Here is a 15,054-nt window from a genome sequence, read left to right as displayed (position 1 = left end):
GAAGCTCAGAGGAAATCGATACTGCGCAGTGATAACGATCGACGTTAAGAACGCGTTCAATAGTGCCAGCTGGGAGGCCATCGCGACTGCGCTCCACACGATGAAAGTCCCAGACTACCTGTGTAGAATACTGAGAAGCTACTTCGAGAACCGTGTGCTGGTGTACGAGACAAACACGGGCCAGGCGCAGATTAAAACTACGGCGGGAGTTCCGCAGGGCTCTATCCTGGGCCCATCGCTCTGGAACAGTATGTACGATGGTGTACTAAAACTGAATCTGCCCAGAGGTGTGGAGATCATTGGCTTCGCGGATGACATCGTTATTCTCGCGACAGGGGAATCTTTGGAACGGGTCGAAATGCTCGCGACCGAGTCGATAGACATGATCGGAAGGTGGATGCAAAGTGTGAAACTGCAGATAGCCCACCACAAGACGGAAATGCTGATTGTCAGCAACCGCAGGGCGGTGCAACGTGCAGAAATCACAATTGGAGAGCACTCGATAACCTCGAAGCGAGACCTAAAATACCTGGGGGTGCAGATCGACGATCGACTGAACTTCAACAGTCACGTCGACTACGCTTGTAAAAAAGCAACGAAGGCAATCAATGCACTGACACGAATCATGCCCAACAACTTTGGCCCAAGCAGCAGCAAGAGGCACCTCTTGGCTAGTGTCTCCTCATCGACACTACGTTACGGTGGTCCAGCCTGGATCGCGGCGTTAGAAACTCAGCGGAACACGAAGAGGTTGAATAGTACGTACCGGCTCATGGCGATGCGAGTCGCGAGTGCGTACAGAACCGTGTCAACAGAAGCGGTCTACGTCATAGCCAGGTTGGTCCCCATAGACATCATCTTGGCGGAGGACAGCGAGTGCTATAGGAGGAGGGGAACCAGAGGAATCCGGAAGCTAATGAGGGCGGAGTCGATGGCTAGGTGGCAGCAAGAGTGGAGTGCCGCGCAAAACGGCAGGTGGACGCACAGGCTCATACCGACACTAATGGGCTGGGTGAACAGGAAACACGGAGAGGTAAATTTCCATCTAACGCAGTTTTTGTCTGGTCATGGCTGCTTCAGGCATTATCTGCACCGGTTCGGACACGCAAGATCGCCTCTTTGTCCGGAGTGTGGAAATGTGGAGGAAACACCGGAACACATCGTATTCGAATGTCCCAGATTCACCACAGTGCGTGAGGGGCTGCCTACCCTTCATGCTGGGAACATCGTGGAGGAAATGTGTCGTGACGAGGGCACCTGGAACGCAGTAAACAGTGCAATCGTACATATCATGTCCGAGCTACAGCGGAAGTGGAGGACCGACCAGCATGCGGATAACGCCTGACCATAAGAGATGAATAATCGAGACGGCTGTAGTACCGGATAGTCCCCCCCGAGAGCCGCCGTGACGGAGTGCGCGTCATGTTGGAGGGCACTACCTAATCGGCGCTCCGCAGGGAAGAGAAATCCTGCGAGGGTGACTGTGACGGGGCGCGCGTCAAGTTGGAGGGCGCTTCCTAATCGGTGCACGTCTCGACAGGTAACCGGATACTGCCACGGAGAAGAGCAAAAATGCCTGCCTGGCAACGCCTGATCGTGGCCTGGATGGAGAAACACTGCGAACGTTTCGAAGGAGCGAGCATCAAGGATGAAACCATGATCAAAATGGTGCATACCCCACGAGAGTAGCTGTGACGGAGTGCGCGTCATGTTGGAGGGCACTACCTAATCGGCGCTCCGCTGGGAGAGAAATCCTGCGAGGGTGACTGTGACGGGGCGCGCGTCAAGTTGGAGGGCGCTTTCTAATCGGTGCACGTCTCGACAGGTAACCGGATACTGCCGCGGAGAACAGCAAAAATGCCTGCCTGGCAACGCCTGATCGTGGCCTGGATGGAGAAACACCGCGAAGGATGAAGCCGTGATCAAAATGGTGTATACCCCACGAGAGTAGCTGTGACGAAGTGCGCGTCATGTAGGAGGGCACTACCTAATCGGCACTCCGCTGGGAAGAGAAATCCTGCGAGGGTGATTGTGACGGGGCGCGCGTCAAGTTGGAGGGCGCTTCCTAATCGGTGCACGTCTCGACAGGTGAGAAATCCCGCGAGGGTGACTGTGACGGGTTGCGCGTCAAGCTGGAGGGCAATTCCTAATCGGTACACGTCTCGACGGGTAAATGGATGCCTGCGAAGAGGACATAAGCGCAGTGGAATGAAAAGCGAATAGAGAGAAAAAATGTTGAGAAAAAGAGAAGGACAACGCTAGTCAGCGTTGAAAACTCGAAGAGTGCATGAGCACAGCCGCCCCCTGAAGTAGTCGCCTAGATGTGGTCCCAGGGGGAATAAGGCAACGAGTAGAGGGCTTGGTTTTTGTGGGTGCGATCCCCACTCGACGTCTGGGTTAACCCTTCCCAGATAAGGCTGGTAGAGCGTTCCTCACCTCTATATTAGAGAGTAGAGAGAGAGTACACAGAGTACAGAGTAGAGAGAGTACTGAGTAGAGAGTAGAGATAGTAGAGAATAGAGAGAGTAGAGAGTAGGTAGAGTAGAGAGTAGAGAGTAGGAAGAGTAGAGAGTAGAGAGAGTAGAAAGTAGAGAGTAGAAAGAGTAGAGAGAGTACAGAGTAGAGAGTAGAGATAGTAGAGAGTAGAGAGTAGAGAGTAGAGAGTGTAGAGAGTAGAGAGTAGAGAGAGTAGAAAGTAGAGAGTAGAGAGAGTAGAGAGAGTACAGAGTAGAAAGTAGAGATAGAAGAGATAGTAGAGAATAGAGAGAGTAGAGTGTAGAGAGTAGAGAGAGTAGAGAGTAGAAAGTGGAGAGAGTAGAGAGTAGAGAGAATGAAGAGTAGAGAGAGTAGAGGGTAGAGACGGTACAGAGTAGAGAGTAGAGATAGTAGAGAGTAGGGAGAGTAGAGAGAGTAGAGAGAGTAGAAAGTAGATAGAGTAGACAGTAGATAGAGTAGATAGAGTAGAGAGAGTAGAGAGTAGATAATAGAGAGAGTAGAGAGTAAAGAGATTAGAGAAAGTAGAGAGTAGAAAGAGTAGAGAGTAGAGAGTAGTGAGAGTGGAGAGAAAGTGGAAAGTTTAAAATAAAGAGCAGAGAGTAGAGAGAAGAGAGAACAAAGTATAGAGTAGATAGTAGGAAATGAAGAGTAGAGAGTTGAAATTCAAAGTCAAAATTGGAAGAGCAACAATTGATCGCAAAGAAAGAGTAGATGTTCGAGACATAGAGATATTTGGACTAAAAAAGAAACATTGAATAAAAGAAAAGAAAATAAGTTGCGAGAGTCTGTTAGAGTGCAACAGCAAAGCTATTCCAATGACTTTGCGGTAAACTTATTAAAACATAGAATTGGGCCGCTAGTGTAATAATAAACTCGACAAAAAAAAAATTAGAGGAACAGAGTGCGAAGTCGGAAAATCTAAGTGATTTTTGACATGCTGTAACTTCATGAAAAATAAACGCATATCAATGGGATGCACATCATTTTGAAGCTACAACTTTTAGGTTTTAGAATATTTTCCGTACATATTTTAATCTTGGTGTAAGAGTATTAAGCAACAATATCGGGAAGAAATGAAAAGTCGATTTTTCTTTGTTTTTTTCAAGAATATTCTGGACTAACACAAATTTTTGTTAACCAACTCAATAGCAAATACAATTTACCTTATCAACTAGCTTTTATTTTGGTTCCAAATAAAAAAATAAAATCCTGTTTTTGGCACTTTTTTAAATCGATGCAAAAAAAATTTTTTTTTTTTTCATCAAAGTGCAGCGACCGCAACAGACGGGTTTTTGTATACCCATAATTATCAATAGCTCGAGTCTAAATAAATACATCTTTATCGCACGATCCTTATTGCGGATCGTGTAAATAAGTTTCTGATAAGGTCGGGTCGATCCCGAACCTAAATAAATACATCTCTCTTGCACGATCCTTTTTTGCGGATCGTGTGACTCATAGTTCATTTTTGCTTATTCTAAAAGAGAAAAGGTCTAGTTTTACGATAGGGTTTTTGTTTATGCTTATGTGTTACTCATAGTCTTACTGTTAGGTTATCGCAAGTTCGCTTACTCATGTTGAGTCATAAATAAATAAAATAAAAAGAAAGAAAAACTTGTATTTAATTTCTATAGACAGAAAATAAAGCAGTTTTTGCAGTTTTTGGACAGAGAAGAGAACGGTTGTATCTCTCATATAGAAAAAAAGCCTAAGACTGCTAGGCAACTGTTCAAAACTAACAAATTATCCTCGTGCAGAATTTATTGGAGTTTTCAAAACTGCCTTTCGATTTGCGGTGTGATGGTTGTTTATGGAATTATTCATCATCAAAGACGAAGCGGTAATTTTTCATTCAAACTGGAATATCTCTGTGTGTCTGTGTGCGTGTCGAAAAACTGGTTGATAAAATTAATTGTATTTGCTATTGAGTTGGTTAACAAAAATTTGTGTTAGTCCAGAATATTCTCGTGAATCACTGTATAAGAGTTTTTATGTTACGACGGGAATTGCGAAAACTTCAATGCTTAGTTGGTTGTCCCCAGTTGATTTTGCGCCAGTTCTAAAATTCGCACCGCTTCCGGCCTCCAATCGCAGATGCACAGCAAAATTAATTTCGTCCTCTCCTCATAAGAAGCAGCTGCTAGAGGCTCAACAGAGATAAAATCAGTAAAAAAAACTTTTTAAGTTAAACGGTTGATTTGTGCATAAACATAACAATGAACTAAAAGCTAGAAAATAATAAGGCAAGTAGCAGTTAGCAGTTATCACACCTCTCTTTCATTAGTCTAGGGCATTGATAAGACTAAAATAAAATCGTTTGGTTTGGACATAATATGTAGTCCGCCATTTTGCAATGACAGCCGTTTTGGATTTGCATTTTTCATAAATAACCGTATTCTACTAGTCAAGCCCTTTCATTTGATACCCATATTAATGAGGTTTTGAGAAAATATATAGTCCGCCATTTTGTAGTAGCAGCCATCTTGGATTTGCATTTTTCATAAATAACAGCCATCCTGAATTTGTATTTTCCATAAATAACTGTGTTCTACTAGTCAAGCACTTTCATTTGATACCCATATTGATGGGGTTTTGGAAAACCCATATCGATGAGGTTTTGAGAAAAAATGTGATGTTGGTGCAGTGAAAAGCGCTCGCACTGAACCGAGCCCTCGCGAGTGGGACACCGCATCGAATAACAGCGGAGTAGGTGACCAAAATCAAGCTCCCCCCGCTGGTGGTGAAGGCGGTCGCTCTTGACAAACTCATCCGCGAATTCGCATTGATGGGTGTTACAGCAGAATACAAGCTGTGTGGCATAATTCAGTCTTTTTTCCAAGCAGTTAACATTGTTTGTTTTCCGTCATCATAAGGGCTTCGTTGGTGCCTTTGAGAATGCATCAATGCATTAAACTGACGTTATGGCGAAGCAATCGTTGAGGTTGTGCGCCAAAAAATTATTTGGGAAATACCAAGCATCTTGAATGTCTTACTGGGATGTTATAAGTTATTTGGGTTTTTTTTTGAGTTTATTTCACTTGTTTAGTCACCAAGAAAGTGAATGACGTTCTGGAATTTTGTATGTGATTAGGTTTCGCTTACCAGTAGCAAAACTTCCTCCACTAAGGGTGACAGCTGCGCTTCTCTCGAGCATGAGAAAGTAATGCCACTTTTTTCGATGCCAGTAATATTAACAGAAGCGTTTCTTTTGAGAATAGCGTAAAATGATGAGAAGTATTTATATTCCTTGTAGTTTCAAGCCACCAATGTATGGCTCTGTATGCATGCTATGGCGACCGCTTGTTTGGCGCTTGGTTTACGTTATACGAACGATGCCTAGAGGTGCGATTCCTTTGAGGCAATACTAAATAACATGTAGCATGATATTTGATACTTGCAAGTGTTGTCATTGTTGTTGTTTCCATTCGGTGCCAAAGATATATTGATGTAATTATGAGATGTGGAATAAAGGTGCTTGTGCAACATGTATATAATCGAGTCTATTTCAATTGCGAAAAAGTCCACCGGAATAGCGTTCGAGGTATGAAATAAATTGCGATATACGATCAGCTAGTATATTGTTTTGCGAGGGCATGAATGAATCATCAATGAATTATCGTCAACTGATTCTACAATGAAAAATCAATTTCAGAGATTATTCTACTAAGCAGTTGTTTCTAAAATTCCACAACATTATTGAATAATATCCGAAGGTATGAACAAGCGACTTATATAAAATAACAGTGTAGTTCTACGTCAACAATGCGGTCGTATCTTGGACACAACCACCTATAATTTTTTTTGAATAAAAAAATTGGTGGGCGATATTAGGCACTACTTTTTAAAAATTTCAAATTTGACTTTTTTGAAGTAGAACTAAGTCTTTCATTAAGGGTGCCAAATCAGAAAACAGGTCACGTTTTCATGAAATAAAGTTAACGTCAATAACTATTTTTGCCGCGAACGGATTCTGGCGATTTACATACCAAACGAATCGGAAATTCCCTAAGATTGATTTGATATGCTATATATTACAATCCCATCATCGGTATATCGTTTAAATTGATGAAAATTGGAAGCATTTCCATTTTCTCATACATTTTGTTCTGTCCATTTGTGTGCTTTCCCGAACAGAGCTTTCAATAACGAGCAACTTATCGACATGCAACGAAGAGGAAATCATAAGAAGTAACGTCTCCGTGAAAAAAGGAAAAGAAGAAGAACGAAGGGGAACATTTACCTAGAGTATGAACAGTGGATCTTGCTGAGGCAAACTTTCATTCGTCAGGAGGAAATCGACTGAACAACATCGTTGCATGGCGAGCTGGACAACGAGGGATCGAATGCCTTTCTCAAGGCAATGCGGTGGAGGAGTAATATTATGGATAACGTAAAGTTTTCCAAGGGCCTCTTTGAAGATTAGAGACGAATGAACTGAATATGTTTGGAGTCTCAAGCAAGGAAGGAAGGCAAACTTTCAGTATCGTTCGATATCTCTGGCATCACAATCATTGCATCAAACTGACGCCATTGCATTAAGGTTCTGAGCTACACAATTGTGTGAGGAATCATCAAGCTAGGCTATCATCAGCTCACCAAGAAAATAAATGTTCTGGAATTTGGTCAGTGATTTGGTTTCGCATGACGAAAACTTTCTCCACAAAGGATGACAGCTAAGCTAATCTAGACTGGCAATATTAACAGAAAAGGCTTCTGTTGAGAAGAGCGCAAAACGGAGATAAGTGTGTGTATATTTAGTTACTTCAAGCCATCAATATATGGATATTTGTATGCATACGTGCGTGCTTCATTACCCGTGCGTAAAAATAGTGCATCTTCGCAACGCTGAAACCCCATTTGTATCTGCTCCCATGTACATTGGCCATGTAACGATGCAACAATCGCCTAATTTTTTTATGCTATGATTGACGATTGTTTGGTGTTGCAAATTATGCAGTCGTAATGATAAATATAAACAAGAAGGGGAGATAGCGGGAGGGAAATATTTACGCTAGGGTATTGGTAAACAATCTCTGCTGAGACGTATTATAAAATAATATCGGCAGTTATAAGCAAGCGGCTTGAATTAAACTACAGCGGTGTTCTACGTCAACAATGCGGTCGTGTCTTGGACACAACCTCCTATAATTTTTAGAAAAAAAAATCGCAGTGGCCAATCTATTCAGTATTTCGACCTCAAACTCTGATGGGTCATAGGAAAGAGATGTAGGAATACCCCTAGTTACTTAAATCCCGTTTCCCTTAATTTTTGAGGTCAAAAAAAGTGAGCGATATTCGGTCACTTTACTTTAATAGTTGATTTTCAATTGTTATTAAATCTACCAAAAAATCGTTTAATGCCAGTTTGTAAACTCTGAAAAAGTTACCACATCAGTGCGATTGAAGACACATTTGGGAACGATCAATTTCTCGAATATACACAACAAATACCAAAACCACAAAACCATTACACACCTTCACGTCACATTATCGTTCAGGCTAGACTTCGAACTAAACACGAAGAAGTCAGACACAGTCGGGGAAGTAATCAGTATCACATAATTTTCCTTTCCATTTGATTGCTCTCTGGTGGCATTCTGGTTGAACAAAACTTCCCCAAATAAAAGTAAAAAAAGTACAAGAAGCAAAACGATATGTTCAATGGTATGGCCGATTTATTACTGATTCGTTCGATCTTTCTCGATTTCGTTTCGGATGCTGTTTTGGGTACTGCTCCTGGGTGACTTGGCCGCGTGTGTGTATGTTCAACGGAAGTGTGTATACTTGGCTTCGCAATTTATGGGAAAAGTTTATTGTTAGGCTGTTCGTGGTTGGCGAAATCCCCACAGCCATTTAATGGACATTTTAACGAGCAATGAGTGGCGAAGCAAAAGTTGTGCCGAGATACCATATGGAAGTTGAACATGACCATTACCTGGGATCTCGTCGTCCGCGTCCAATCAAGCCAATTTGTGAGTACAAAATAACATTCATCCAACAACCCTCGAAACGTGGGGCAATAAAACCAAGTTCGCTATTTATGGAACCGGGGGGGGGGGGGGGGGTATCGGAAAAAGTTTGCTTCCACTCAGAGGAAAACGATTCTTTTTTTTCTTTCGTTAAATACCGAAAAGTTATTTGCCTGCTACTCAATGGCAGGGAGGCAGGCAGGGAGGAGACAAGGATAACGCAATCTAGGCAATAGACAAAATGTCAAAATCACGCCCGATGGATAGGAAAACAAAACGTCAGCACGCACAACACGTCCACTCGTTTTCATTCCATCGTGTGCTCCGTATGACATCCATACATATCACAAATTTTCTATTTTGACCAACGAGGGATGGAGCACAAACATCACATTGGGCGGGGGTGGGGATGAGGAATACCGGGACCTGTCTTCTCATATTTCTCACTTGAGACAACATGAAGCCCGGCATGTGAACTGAAACAGACATGACTTCTGTTATTCCATTGATTTGATTGCATTTCTCGCACAGATTCTTTCTGGAATTGCTTGAATTACGTTTGCATTATTCGTGATAAGAACATACGAAATCCATGAAATCAAATAATGGTGAATTGGTATGATTTCCTTTATAACTGCGTATGATAGATTATTGCGTCGTATATGAAAAACAAAATTTTCAAAAAAAAATCGGATTTTCAGTGGTAGACCTCTTACCACAAACATTCCAAATAAACCCTTCCCAACGTTAAAGCGCTAGGAATATTATTATCGTGACACATTTTTGAACTGTAACTTCAATGCCCTCTTTCAGTTCAACACTTCAAAAGATGGGTGTTTCACAATAACGGATCATCCTTCACTCGGTTGCCCCGCAAATCACTTTAGGCAAATTTTCGGGGTGCCGACCTCAAAATTATGCTTTGCCCCAGCGCAAAAAAAATCAGTGGCAATATAAAGTGGAAGTAAAAACGAGTGGTCTTTGTTTCTAAACCGAGGGGTTTCGTTCGTTCAAGTGGCCAGACTCGATGTTATGTAATATTAAACCATTCTATTTTCCTCTCGTTTTTATTTGACATGATTTCTAGCTTGTTTCCGAGCCAACTCGTTTCGCAGAGCGGAGGCCATAGAACGCACCGAATTGATGCCGGAGAATCGAATAGAATTGAACCGGAGCGAAGGCAAATTTAAAACCCAATAACTCCGGATGGAAGGGAAGGAAGTTTGGTGACGCACTTGGTAAAGAACATTCGAGCATTTCAAGCTTGGATTACATTAATTCAACCTCGGCGGAAACATTGGCTCAGAATGGGGTTGTGTATGGCCCGAGGTCAACCATCCGTGGGGGACCGCGAACGAAAAGGTTAAACATGCAAATCACGGGTAGCATTCGGGGAGGAGGAATATATATGACTTCAGACAGTAGATGTCGGTAAAACTTTTAGCAATCCTGAAGATGAACCCCAGAGTTCTGGATGCTTTATTCACCATGTATGTGATGTGCGGTTTGAAAGAGAGTTGCACGTCTAAAATGACACCCAGGTCCTTGACTTCGCTGACACGCTCAATTTCCGTGCCGAACAGGACATAGTTGTGCAATATGGTCTGTCTCGTGCGCGAAAACGAGATGACAGAACATTTAGCGGGGTTAACCTCCATTCGGTTTAGAATACACCAATCGGCAAAAGCATCCATCTGTCGTTGAAGGAAGCGACAATCTTCAATCGAGCTGACCTGAAGGTAAATTTTTAAATCGTCAGCATATGATAGCCGTGGACCTTCAATTACCAGATTTACGTCATTAAAGTATATCAGAAATATCAAGGGGCCCAGATGGCTACCTTGTGGTATACCAGACGTAGCAGCGAAAAAAGGGGATTGGCAATCACCTATAACGACGGCTAGTCGACGGCCAGTGAGGTATGATTGAAACCATTGTAGAAGGTTGCCGTTAATCCCAAGCCTGTCCAGTTTGGCGACAGCTATACTGTGGTTTAATCTATCGAAGGCTGCAGTCAGATCCGTATAAATAGCGTCCGTTTGGGCATGCTTCAACATGCTGTCGGTAATGTAAGAAGTGAGGCACAGTAAATTTGTGGTGGTGGAGCGGCCCGTCATGAATCCGTGTTGGTCAGTACTTATGTACGGTTTGCTGAGAGCGTCTAGCGGTTCCAAAATAACGAGCTCAAATAGTTTTGCCAAAGCGCAAAGCGAAGTGATGCTGCGATAATTGTTAATATCTCGTCTATTGCCCTTTTTATGGACTGGGAACATATGCGATATTTTCCAACAGGTCGGAAAAACACCGGTGGCTACAGAGAGTTGAAATATGTGAAGCAGCGGGATCAATAGGTCATTCATGTGCGTTTTGAGAAAAGCTGAAGGAATACCGTCGGGTCCCGGGTTGAACGACGTTTTGAGCTTTGAGAATGACCTTGAAATCATCTCCGTATTGATGTCGAACCTACTCAGAGTTTGGCTAGAACGGGGGAGGTAGCTAGCCGCATGCCTGATATAGTCGTCGGTTAATGTTTCATCGGTGAAAACACTGGCGAATTTTTCTGTGAATAGGTTGCAGATATCCTGCTGAGTAGAGGCCGCAATTCCATTGAGCGTCATAGACGATGGCAGGCCAGCTTCATGGCGCTGCTCGTTGATAAAATTCCAAAATTGTTTTGGGCGGGATTTGAGTTTCCTCTGTAATCTGCGCTGATAATTCAGGAAAGATTGTTTCGCGACACGTTTGTATTCGTAATTGATTCTCGCATACTGGCATTGAAGAGATTGTGTGCGGTATCTGGTGAACTTTCTTAATGCGGCCCTCTTTATGGATTTCATTCGTCGAAGTTCGCGTGTTTGCCACGGTTTTCGGGACGTATGGAGGCACTTCTTCTTTGGCACATATCTATCAATGACATATGCCAGGACGTTGGAGAATGTTACAGCTGCAGACTCGACGTTAGCGGTATCTAATATGTCGCCCCAATTGAAGCTAGAGAACAACTGGCTGATATTACGATGGTCAGCATTTCGAAAGTCGTAAGAAACGACTACAGGTGAAATATTGATATCCTGTAACAGTTTTGTGCCAACGGCAACCAGCAAGGGTGGGTGATGAGGGGTAAGTTTCACGAGAGGAGCGGGAGCCTCGCATAAGAATGGGGCTGTGTCCTGCGCACTCACAAAGCAAAGATCCAGGCTACGGCCGTTCTCGTTAGTGACGTGATTAATTTGCGAGAGAGTGGCTAAGCTATAAGTATCTAGCATGAAAGACGCGTTGGAATGGAGGGCTGAGTGACCCAGATCCGGATAAAGGAAACCGTTGCGTGATTTCTTCCAGGAGATTCCTGGGATATTATAATCACCCATCAAGATGATTTCATCTGTTGCTTTAGCGACTTCCAGAACGGAGAAAACTGACTGGCAATGGATCTCGATAAGTTCACGTTCTCGTGTTCGGTCAGGAGGGATATACAATGCGCATAGATATAAAGTGCGGTCGCCAAGTGTGATCGCCGTCCATACCTGCTCTAGACAAGACCATTTTTGGTTTTCTACAGCCCTCGTCTCAAGTCTAGAGTTCACGGCTACTAAAACGCCTCCGCCTCTAGCCTTACGACTATTATCAGCGTTCCTATCGCAGCGAAAAACATCGTAATCGCAGCCGAACACTTGGTGAGAGAGTATACGTGAGTCCAACCAAGTCTCCGTGAGAACTACTATGTCGTAGCATTGGTCTGATACAGCTACCCGGAAATCGTCGACCTTGTTGTTGATACCGCCAACGTTTTGGTAATATACACTAATTTCCTGATGACAGTTGGAAGAAAGAGCGTTGAAATGCGAGGTTGTGGTAGCTGGAACAACAGTGGCATCGAGGTTCGGCTCGGCATCAACCACACCATTGATGTACGCAGCACTATCAATGGGACCAATATCAGGAAGCGAAGAAACGGTACTGCAATCGTACTTGCCTGAAGTAGCAAGTTGGAAGACTCCCTCACCAACTCCGGACACAGGAACGGAATGTCTTGAGTGGCAGGAGCAGTCAGCGGAGAGACGACAGCGGTGCTCGACTGTGCCGGGCGGTTTGGGAGCTTCCATCATGCTATTTTGCGCGCATTCCGTTGGAAGTAACCACAGACGGCTGGAAACGGTCAGCGGTGACGGTGACGATGTATCCTCTGATTCGGTGAATGATGACCGACAAACAGCAGAAACGACGGGAGCATCAGAGTAAGGTGCGGTATCAGCCGCACCGTCGATGTAGGCAACACTATTAGTTGGGCGGATTTCAGAAAGCGAAGGAACGGTACTGTAGTCGTACTTGCCTGAGGTAGAAAGTTGGAAGACTCCCTCACCAGCTCCGAACACAGGAACGGAATGTCTTGAGTGGCAGGAGCAGTCAGCGGAGAGACGACAGCGGTGCTCGACTGTGCCGGGCGGTTTGGGAGCTTCCATCATGCTGTTCTGTGTGCATTCCGTTGGGAGTAACCGCGGTTGGCCGAATGGGCAATGGCTATGTGACATTGTCATACTTATTGAAGAAATGCAACTGAAAACGTACCGAGAATCAGGAACGAAATTAGATCCAGAGGAACTGTACTTGCCTGTGCAAACTGGCTGGAAGACCCCTTTTCCAAGCCCAAACGCAGGTCCGGGACGACTGCTGACCGACGGCGTGAGGGGCACGACTGGGATGGGAGGAGAGGGGCCTTCCGAATGACTCAAACTATTGCGTCCCGGGCTGCAGTGAACTAACTCAAATTCATGATAGTCGCGGTCGGAGAAGATACCGTTTCTGGTGGCATCAACGGCGTTGTAGACTTCTTGTACTTCGTTGGAACTCCAAATTTTTGTGAACCGTAGTTTTCGAATTCACGAAATAGCAATCCTTCGGGCCATGTAGATGGGTCAAGTGCCTTTTCCCTGAACGAGTGGTCCAGTCCAATTTTAAAGGACAAAAAAGTGAGGGAATCCAACTCTCTGCCTTTTGGAATGAGCTTGACCACTGAAATATTATCCTCGGTCCCGAGATTAGCCTTAACCATAGTCGATACCAATTCCACGGTGACGTCTGGGCGAATTTTTGATACGTATAACCAGAATTTATGATCAGCATCATTATTGCAAATTGGCACAGAAGCAACATTTGCCATCGGCTTTTTGCTTCCTATTTGGCAACTCTCAGAAGCTCGGATTGTGAAATCGATCTCACGAGGCCGTTTCAATGCTCTGCGCTGCTCAAGTGCTGGCCAGTGCGTGCTTGTAGCGGGTGAAAACTGGGCAACGGGCTTAGAATGCAGTTGTTTTATTTCCGACCGCAGCTCAGTAATCGCAGTCGTGAGCGTGCATAGTGGAGATTTTTCATCGGCCTGGCGTGAGATGACGCGAAAATGCGAGTTCTCAAATAACTCAGCACATTGATCACACATCCAGAAAAGGTTGTTTCTGTTAGATGCGAAGTACGATTGCAACGCACGAGTTACACCGGAACATGCATTCATGTGAAAAGACGCACCGCAATAGCCGCGGCAAACGACATAATCGATGCCCGAAATAGCATTAGAGCACTTAGCGCAGTTTTTTGCCATGATGATGCGCCTTTGGGTATGCAGTACAATGCGCGGTTTGCCGCGGCAAACGACATAATCGATGCCCGAAATAGCATTAGAGCACTTAGCGCAGTTTTTTGCCATGATGATGCGCCTTTGGGTATGCAGTACAATGCGCGTGCCGAGCTTTTGAAAATTCGACCAGATGCGAGGTTGAGTTTGAGTCCAGTAGATGTCGCTTCGAGCCAGAAAATCGGCGTGGAGAGTAAAGCACCTTTGTTGTTTTGTTCCACCGAATAAACACAAACCAGCGGGAAGTAGAAAATGCGGGAAGTAGAAAAAACTGTACGGATCGATCCACAAACGCAACTGTTCAAACACAGACCTCCACTAGACGATATCAACACGGAAATTAGATTTAAGACGATAAAATAAACACGTAAACAGCGATGGAAATCACGATCGAAAAACAACGTTGTTTACATACGACGAACACTGGAAAAAAAAAGCTACCAAGTTATGAGAGCCGATGCCAAGTTATGAGAGCCGATGCCAACTAATTAGTATCGAAACATTACACGTACGGAGAGATCTCATCCGTGCCTTACTGATATACGACGTCTTGACGGCTAGAACGGAATGCCCAGTGATACTAGAAAACATCAATCTCCAAGTTCAATCTCGAAATCTACGGAACCATGCCTTCCTTCGAGTACCTTTTCACCGACTAACTATGGATGCAACTCAGCCATTCAAGGACTACAACGTCTGTTCAACGAAGTAGCTTCGGACTTCGACTATCATAATTCATGAAGTGCAAAATTCAACAATTTCCACTAATATCATTAGGGCAGTAATGTATCTGTTGATATTTGAAACAAACAATAAACAATTTACAAATCTGATTACTTCAATTTGATTACATTCGAAAAAGGTCTTGATATTTAGTTTGAATTATTGCACACGATTCTGTGTTGCATACAACATTCATTGGAACGAAGTTGAATGAAAGATTGCATAATACATGATTTACGA

At 43.8% G+C, this 15,054-nt stretch overlaps 1 protein-coding gene across 1 annotated transcript; it reads right to left on the bottom strand.

The window, feature by feature from the left end:
* Positions 1–13,221: 13,221 nt before the first annotated feature.
* LOC129766575 (uncharacterized) lies at positions 13,222–14,163 on the bottom strand. Its single transcript, XM_055767150.1, has one exon. It carries the CDS (start codon positions 14,161–14,163, stop codon positions 13,222–13,224), a length of 942 nt encoding a protein of 313 aa, XP_055623125.1.
* Positions 14,164–15,054: the final 891 nt, after the last annotated feature.

The sequence above is a fragment of the Toxorhynchites rutilus genome, chromosome 2 (genome assembly GCF_029784135.1).
Source record: "Toxorhynchites rutilus septentrionalis strain SRP chromosome 2, ASM2978413v1, whole genome shotgun sequence".
NCBI lineage: Eukaryota > Metazoa > Arthropoda > Insecta > Diptera > Culicidae > Toxorhynchites > Toxorhynchites rutilus.
The sequence above is the reverse complement of the archived record's forward strand: the minus strand, read 5'-3'. Positions and strand labels throughout refer to the sequence as shown.

Excerpts from the sequence above, each read along its gene's own strand:
- LOC129766575 (XM_055767150.1), bottom strand. The coding sequence starts at position 14,163 with ATGGCAAAAAACTGCGCTAAGTGCTCTAATGCTATTTCGGGCATCGAT.